The sequence below is a fragment of the Nannochloropsis gaditana genome, assembly GCF_000240725.1.
Source record: "Nannochloropsis gaditana CCMP526 unplaced genomic scaffold scaffold449, whole genome shotgun sequence".
In the NCBI taxonomy this organism is placed as follows: domain Eukaryota; class Eustigmatophyceae; order Eustigmatales; family Monodopsidaceae; genus Microchloropsis; species Microchloropsis gaditana.
This window is the reverse complement of record NW_005803504.1, coordinates 14,138-21,799: the sequence shown is the minus strand read 5'-3', so window position 1 is coordinate 21,799 and position 7,662 is coordinate 14,138. Positions and strand designations below refer to the sequence as shown.

Below are 7,662 nucleotides of genomic sequence, written 5' to 3'. Positions count from 1 at the left end.
CGATGAAGGGACTGATGGGAATCCGTTTCGGAGGAATACGTGAGGGAGACGTCATCGAAGACCAGGTCGAACGATCTCGGTGCAGGCAAGGCCTTGGGCACGGACATGCTGGAGGAGACAATTGGTGGGGAGAAAGGGGCTACGCGTGCCGCAAAAGACGGCACCGTGCCTCCTTTGACCGGGATGGTGGGCTTGTGGGCGATGATATCCATGATCTTCTCACCGGCCCCGAGGCCTGTGAGGATGCTCAAGACGTTGTCTGCCAGTGACTGCATCGCCTCCGTAATTGTCGTGCTGTAGAAGTAGAAGGCGGTCAAGGACCGGGCGGACAAACCGCCGTCCGAAACCAGGTAGCCCCCCAAGAGAAGAACCACGAGGACCAGTCCATTCTGGAGGAGGAAGACAAGCGGGACATAGAGTGTCCAAAGCATCTTCACCTCCAATTCTTTGGCGACATTGCGCAAGGTCCGTGTGTCGTAGCGTCCTTTCTCCCAGTCTTCAGTGGCAAAGGCTCGAACCAACCGCAGCAGGGCGATTGATTGGTCGGCCACGGCGTTGGCCTCTGCTTTAAGGGTTTGAATTTGATTTTGCATTTTCTTGGCGTAGGCGCCGAACACACGGGTCAAGAGCATGAAAGCCAAGACCAGGGCCAAGTAGGCCCCGGCCAGGCGCGCGTCCAAAACGAACAAGAAAGCCGTGGAGCCGAGCAAATTGATCGCTGCTTGGATGGCCACATTGAAATTGGTCGTGAATATGGATCCGAGCAGCGTACAGTCGGAGGTCAACCGCGAGGTCAACGCGCCCGTTCCTTGCGCGTCGTGGAAGGCGACATCTTGGTGGAGGATCGCGAAGAACAAGATCCTCTGCAGCCTCGCCACCAATCGGACCTCTGCCTTGGCGGTCGTCCATATACGAAGAGAGGTGAAAAATGCCAGGCCCAGGACGGATACTAGGAAATAAAACAAGGCCTCCCGGAATTGCGCCGTGTGGAGAGTGGGCACCGGGGGTGTGGCTGTGGCACCTTCTATGATGAGGGTCAGCAGCGATGAAGCGAAATTGGGGATGGCCAGCTTGAATAGTGAGCTGAGGATAATAAAGGAGAGGCCGGCGAAGAGAAGGCCATGGTCGGGGCGGGCGTAGTGATAGAGCAGGAACAGCATGGGCCGTCGAACCGACGGCATGTTCGGGGGTACTGATGCCGCCATGCTACTTTTTGTGTCCGTCGCGTCCCTGTCACCACCGGCGCCGGGCACATGGCCCTCCTCTTCGTTGTCCGGGTCGTCCATAAGCAGCCGGTAGGCATCCGCCTTTCCACCGTCATCAGCCAGGCCTCCAAAACCACTGCTACCCATTGCAGCGCCCGAGTGCTGCGATGTACCTTTCTTTTTGTCCTCCACGCGTGCTACCTCCCTATTGTCAACCCATTCCCGCCCCTCTAGGCTCTCCGCTAAGCTTGCGTCCGGATCCCTGGTCGTACTCTGAGTCTTCCACACGCCAACAAGCTGCACCATCGCGGAAAGCGAGGATAGAACCATCACCACCGCTGGTACAGTTTTATTGCGCGAGTTCCACTCATCATAGACGGCCATTTTAATCAGGCAAAATCCTGTCGCTACGACAGGGAGGATTAGAGCCAGGAGCCGCCCATGGGCAAAGGACCAAAAGGCGCATAACACGCAAGCTTTTAGCAAATTCAAACCCAAGATATCGCTGACACTTTTTTTGAAACTATAGTCTGCAACTCCATTTTTGTAGGCGGTGGAAGTGGAGAACCCCGATTGAGAGAAATAAAGCAGCAGGAGGCCGGGGGAGTCAAGCGCCAGCGCCTAGACGACCCAGATAGGATGGGTAAAAAGGAGAAAAAGTTTGAAAGACATCGAAAGGAAGATTGTGCGGCATCAACCTATAGAGGGACGAGAGAGATGAACTATGCCGGATACGCGAGGCACAATGCTTGAGCAGGTCTTATAAACGAATAAGGCCAGGTTGCACCTCTCCGACAGCTTCCTCCAAGTCGTACGTACCAAGGCCACGGCTATGGCCACCACCTGAGACTTTATGATGGCACTTCGAGCGTAGTCGAAACCCATTCTTGCGTGTCGCTGCAAATGTGCGGCACGAAGTACGCCACGACGGAGGAGGTAGGTGAGATGCCGACCACGCGTGCCCTAAAACTGCCCTAAATCAAAAACGTAGTGCTCCCATCCACACCGTTCGCACCTTCACTGCCCGAAATGGTACGAAATAGACCCCCTTCCCTGCAGCGTGAAGGAAATAATGAGTCCGAAAACAATGGCTTGTGCTAGTAATGGCAAGCCATTCCAAAATAAGATGACCAATTATTTATAAACATGTCAAGCGACACAGACTTGCATCAACGGAAGCGAGAGCTCGCTCGCGGCGGGCGAAAGGGAAAAAAAAAAACAAAACAAAGGAAGTTTCGGAAAGCGATGCCATTTTGCCCGCTTCATTTTATTTTGTTGTAAAGAAATCACTATCCTCCTATTCTTGCAATTCGCTTGGCTATTCTTTGCGCAAAGTTCATTTTTATTCAAGCTCATTGTTTGGCTTTCTTTCAGAAAAACGTAGTACAGTTAGATGAAAATTTTCGAAAGTCCACAGGGCCTCCTGTAAAAATATCAAAATGTCCTATTCAGCTTCACTGACCATATCCGTTAAATCTATGGGTCGATTTTTTGTGTTTTTTGCCAAGTTTTTCTTTTGAAGCGTAGTAGTCCACATCCCCGTGTATTGGCAACATTGGCTTGTTATCTTTCAGCCCCTGAATAATGTCCCTTTATAAAATCATATCAACTAAATACACGAAGAGAGTGAAGATAAGGAAGAATGGTGTCTCTGCCATCGAATATCTTATGACGAAAATTGGATAAAAGTACGTACTATCGAATGTGTCTTTATCGTGACCTGAATATTTCTCACAACCTGCCGTACTGCCTTCTTTTCTGATCACCTTTCTATTCGGAAACAGACTGACGACTTATATAATGTTGCTAATCAATCTTTCACCAGAACGGTGGTAATCCCGTTCTTAACGCCTCCTTTCATCATTCGCTTCACCGGGCATTTTTCCGCTGCAGCCACCAGGCGTTTGATCTGTTCCTCGTCGAGGTTTGACCGCAACTTAAGCTCCACTTGGATATTGAGCGGTACATGCTGATCGTCTCCGTGCTCACTGCACGAAACGGACAATTTCTCGATACTTTTCCCGGGCCATTTCCCGCTCTTGATCATGGAGTCGGAATACATTCGCACCGTCATCAAGGTGCATGAGCTGAGAGCAACCAATGCGTATTCTTTAGGACTCGGTCCCTTATCATTACCTCCAGCCTCTGGCATTAAATCACTGTACAATGTGTGACGGCCCGAGACAATTTGGATGCCGTAGCCAGCATTGGCTTCTCGTGTCTCCTCTGCAGCGACCTGCGTAGGAGAACCTTTTGCAAGGCCTCGAAAAGGTATGATCAATCGACTACGGACAGGCGACGACCTAGAGAGGGCGAACGAGGATTGCCGTAAAGCTGCGTTGGCCAGAATCATGGGTTGTGATGTTGTTGTATGATCTGTATGAGGGAGGGAAAGAGGCAAGAACGGGAAACATATGGAACGGATCGAAGGGCATGTCCCACTTAATTTAAAGCGGACGAATATTCCGTTCATCACGCGCAAAAGCCACACCAGGTGTCGACCTCAAATTTATGATCTACTTTGAACCACTTCGTATAAAAAAGCATGTTTTTACGAAGGATGGGACGAAAAAAATACTGCCACTTGGGGCGCCGCGACGTCATCGCCGCCTGATGTTCGCGGTGCGGCGGCAGCACGAGGTTCGACAGGGGGGTTCCTCCTGCTTTTATGTCCCCTCGCTTTTCTTTTCAACGCCTGCTCGCGAGTCCGCCGGGACGGTAACGTGGTTTTGCCACGTGATGAATGCAAAACTACGGCTTGTCGTCGTGTGCACTCATTGATCTGACTTTTGCCTCACAGGGACACGAACAAGAACACTTCGATCGGCAGGGTAAGAGGACCTTCTAAATATGACAGCCTCTGTTTTTGGTGCCGCTTACACGGCCGCATTTGGACAACATCGTAAGAATTTGTTATTATTATGTCTGACTATTGTGACGGTATTGAAGACCCATGCTTTTTTGCCAGTGCGGACTTTGGGTCACGCCAACCGGGGCAGTTTACCTTCAACCGCGCAAGTGAGACATCTTGTCGCCCCTTTGCAAGCGGCCCCTGCCCCCTCAGAGGAGCCGCCATTTTGGTCTCTGGTATTCAGTGATCTATTCCTTTTGTTCGATCGCACGCTCGACACCGTAGAGGACATCGGTGTCCACTTGCGCCGGGCAACGGAAAGAGACATGGACCGGCGCTTTCGCCGAGATCGCCTGACCACGAAGGCTGGCACCAAGAAGCGGGTGATGATCTTGGGCACTGGATGGGGGGGGCATGCTGTGACCAAGGTGGTGGATACGGGGTTGTACGAGGTGGTGATCGTCTCGCCGCGAAACTTCTTCTTGTTCACTCCCATGCTCGCCGGCAGCTCGGTCGGTACTGTCGATTATCGGTCTATCATCGAGCCCATTCGAGCAGCCAACCCTCTTGCAGACTACTACGAAGCACAAGGTAGGGGAAAGGCCTTGTGGCTTGGGATTTCTGTGCTAGTGTTGCCTGTCGCTTGATGGCCAGAAGAGAAGTGCCGCGCGTCGGAGTCACTGCAGCCTCGGTGGTTTTTCGAGGGAGGTGTCTTTTATCCATGTATTTTCCTTTCCCTTTCAAATGCGCGCCATCCACTTTCCTTCTCACATGCACTTTTTCCAAGCTTTGTCGAATCCGCCCTTCTCGTAAAACGCGATCGTCACACACTCCTCCCCCTCTGGGCGTATCCCATGCCCCCCTCTCATCCCCACAGCCCTGGCCATATATCCCAACAATCAAACGGTGCGCATCCGCTCTGAAATTCCGAACGAAGTCGGGGAATACGAGGAATTTTTGGCGCCTTATGATATCCTGGTGTACGGGTGCGGGGCTCAGAGCGGCACGTTTGGCACTCCGGGCGTGCGGGAGCATGCTTTCTTCCTGAAAGAAATCAGCGATGCGGTCAAACTACGCCAAGCCCTGGTGGATCGCTTTGAACGAGCCAACATGCCAAGCGTGTCCATGGAGGAGAAAAAGCGGATCTTGAGTTTCGTCGTGGTGGGGGGGGGCCCTACTGGTGTCGAATTTTCGGGCGAGTTCTCCGATTTTCTTAACAGAGACTTGGCCAAGGTGGGTAAAACAAACTAAAATAAAAAGTGAGGGGTATCTTTACGGCATGGTGTCAACTGGGAAAAAACAAGCGCCTAACGGAGGTGCAATATCCTCCACTTGCCTTTTTCAACAGTACTATCCCGCCTTGGTCGACCTTGTGTCCTTCAAAATTATTCAAGCCGGTTCCCGCATCCTCCCTGTCTTCGACGCTGCACTGCAAGAACAAGGGCTAGAGGTGTTGAAGGCGCAGGGTATCGAGGTCATGCTGAATCGCAAGGTCCTGAAAGTCGAGGAGAAGCACATCGAGCTCGACGGAGGCGAGATATTGCCCTACGGTCTCTGTGTGTGGGCTGCGGGTACGGCCCCCCGCGATATCACCAAATCCTTGATCGCAGCGATCCCAGAGCAAAGTGCCTCCACGGCAGGCCAACGAGGTCGACTCTCTGTGGACAGGTGGCTGCGCGTGCAAGGTACGAATGGAAGCATCTTGGCCCTGGGAGACGCGGTCGAGGTGGAGGGCCTGCCTTTGCCAGCCACGGGACAAGTAGCTGCACAGCACGGTGCGTTTCTCGGCCGCTTGCTCAACCGTGAGTACGACTTGAGCACACCTAACCCGACGTTTGATCTGGAAAAAGTGAACGCTTTTGGCAAAGTCGCCAACGTGCTCCGTCTTCGCGGGCGCTTGGAGGCGCAGGCCTTCTCCTTCTTGAACCTGGGCTTGTTGGCTTACGTGGGCCAAGCCAATGCTCTGGCTCAAGTCCAGACGGGGAACCTCAAATTCGGAGAATATACGGCCAGGGCTGGCAACCTCTTGTGGCGCAGTGTTTATCTTGTCAAGCAGGTTTCGACGCGAAACCGAGTCTTGGTGCTGAACGACTGGCTGAGGACCCGTGTCTTTGGTCGAGACATTAGTCGCTTCTAGGAATGCTTGGGGTTGGAGCGAAAACTTGCAGTGGAATTATAGATGGCTTCAATTGCCCATTGGGTTTTGTACTTTTGAGGGGAAATTTTCTGATTCGAAAATGTATTATTCATGCGATACCACAGAACCAGCGTTACAGACAATTTCATTCCATCCCTCTTTGCTCAACGTTGTACCCCTTAAATGGGCACAGGCCCTTTCCTAGAAGCCCAGAGGACCTGCCGTCTCGAACAGTGAAGGAATTCACACTACTGGATGTGCTACCATGTGATGCCCCAGGCCGATCCGGGGGTCGAACCAATGACACACACGAGCCCTCCCACAACAGCAGGTCAATTTTATGCATTAACATCTTACATGTCTCGCAATCCCTTTATTTCGTTGTGATAATTCATATTATCTATCACAAAGCCACCGGTCGTCGCTATTTTCGCGGTCTTCCAACGAAGCCCTCTACAACGCCAATGCTTCAGTCCTGCTATTGCACTTGCACTTTGTACCGCATCAAAATGTCCTTCAAAAAAATATCCAGCAAGTGGGCGGTCAGCCCCCAGATCACGTGGGGCCCTCCTACAAAGACCACAGTGCCTTTCTCCTCTTCTCGGTTCCAGTGCTCCACGTCCAGGAGCGTGGCCAGAGGAATCGTGAAACACTCCGCGACCTCCTTGGGGTTTGGAGACAGCTCCTTCTCCGTCAGATCACCGAGAAAGCCTACCACGGGCGTGACCCCTATGCCCGTGATCTTGTGCACCTCGGACCAGTCACAGCGCAAGACGCCCAGCACGTCCACCGACCGGGCGGGGAACCCGATCTCTTCCTCCATCTCTCGAAGGGATGTTTCGATGATGTTCACGTCCAAGGACTCTTCCACCATCCCCCCTGGGAAACACACTTGGCTCTTGAAGGAGCGGACGAAGGGAGAGCGGCGTTCGAAGAGCACGGAGGCCACCCCGTTCACATTGCAGAGTGGAATCACCACCGACGCGCGCAGGGAGACCGCGCGGGTCAGCTGGCGCGGGGATCGCTGCAAGTATTTCCGCAACATGTTCAGGTGCTTCGACGTCAGCCCCCCTGCCAAATCCAAGCTGCGGGTTTTCCGGCGACGGCGGGTGATGAGTTCAGCTTGGTAGGGGTGGAGGACCCGCTTTAATTGCTCCAGGTTGCCGTCCTCCAATAGTCGCGCGCAGAACTGCAACGTTTCTTCCCTGTCCCGAAGACCAGCGGCCAGGGCCGGGAGTGTGTAGTTGGTGATCATCAATTGGAGGTCTAAATCCTTGCTCTGAGGGGATGAGGAGCGACAATGGAAAAGTGATGGGCAGGGGGAGGGTATTGAGCTCTGCGCACATGCATACGGAAGGTGCCCCTTCAGCGATTGGTTGGCAGGTTAAGGAGTGAGCAATGGTCCTTCCATGACTTGTTCACGGCCTCACTTCCGGTCCTGAAGGGAGAGCATCACACGACCGTGAAAG

At 52.9% G+C, this 7,662-nt stretch overlaps 3 protein-coding genes across 3 annotated transcripts; 1 reads left to right on the top strand and 2 right to left on the bottom strand.

Moving 5' to 3' along the window:
- Nucleotides 1-1,712: 1,712 nt before the first annotated feature.
- NGA_0209101 (uncharacterized protein) lies at nt 1,713-2,216 on the bottom strand (the record flags this gene model as incomplete). Its single annotated transcript, XM_005854601.1, has 2 exons — nt 2,025-2,216; nt 1,713-1,826 (listed from the first exon to the last, which is right to left on the bottom strand). Coding segments are annotated over exons 1-2 (180 nt in total), but the record flags the coding sequence as incomplete, so codon positions are not given.
- Nucleotides 2,217-4,001: 1,785 nt separating this feature from the next.
- On the top strand, nt 4,002-6,320 carry NDH (NADH dehydrogenase). Its single transcript, XM_005854602.1, has 3 exons — nt 4,002-4,647; nt 4,934-5,289; nt 5,405-6,320. Exons 1-3 carry the CDS (start codon nt 4,056-4,058, stop codon nt 6,191-6,193), a joined length of 1,737 nt encoding a protein of 578 aa, XP_005854664.1. The 5' UTR covers nt 4,002-4,055; the 3' UTR covers nt 6,194-6,320.
- Nucleotides 6,321-6,671: 351 nt separating this feature from the next.
- On the bottom strand, nt 6,672-7,448 carry NGA_0209010 (nudix hydrolase 3; the record flags this gene model as incomplete). Its single annotated transcript, XM_005854600.1, has 1 exon — nt 6,672-7,448. One exon carries the CDS (start codon nt 7,446-7,448, stop codon nt 6,672-6,674), a length of 777 nt encoding a protein of 258 aa, XP_005854662.1.
- Between the last annotated feature and the right edge of the window lie 214 nt (nt 7,449-7,662).

Coding starts and splice junctions, on each gene's coding strand:
- NDH (XM_005854602.1), top strand. CDS start 4,056: ATGACAGCCTCTGTTTTTGGTGCCGCTTACACGGCCGCATTTGGACAA. Junction 4,648..4,933: donor AGACTACTACGAAGCACAAG/GTAGGGGAAAGG, acceptor TCATCCCCACAG/CCCTGGCCATATATCCCAAC. Junction 5,290..5,404: donor TTAACAGAGACTTGGCCAAG/GTGGGTAAAACA, acceptor CTTTTTCAACAG/TACTATCCCGCCTTGGTCGA.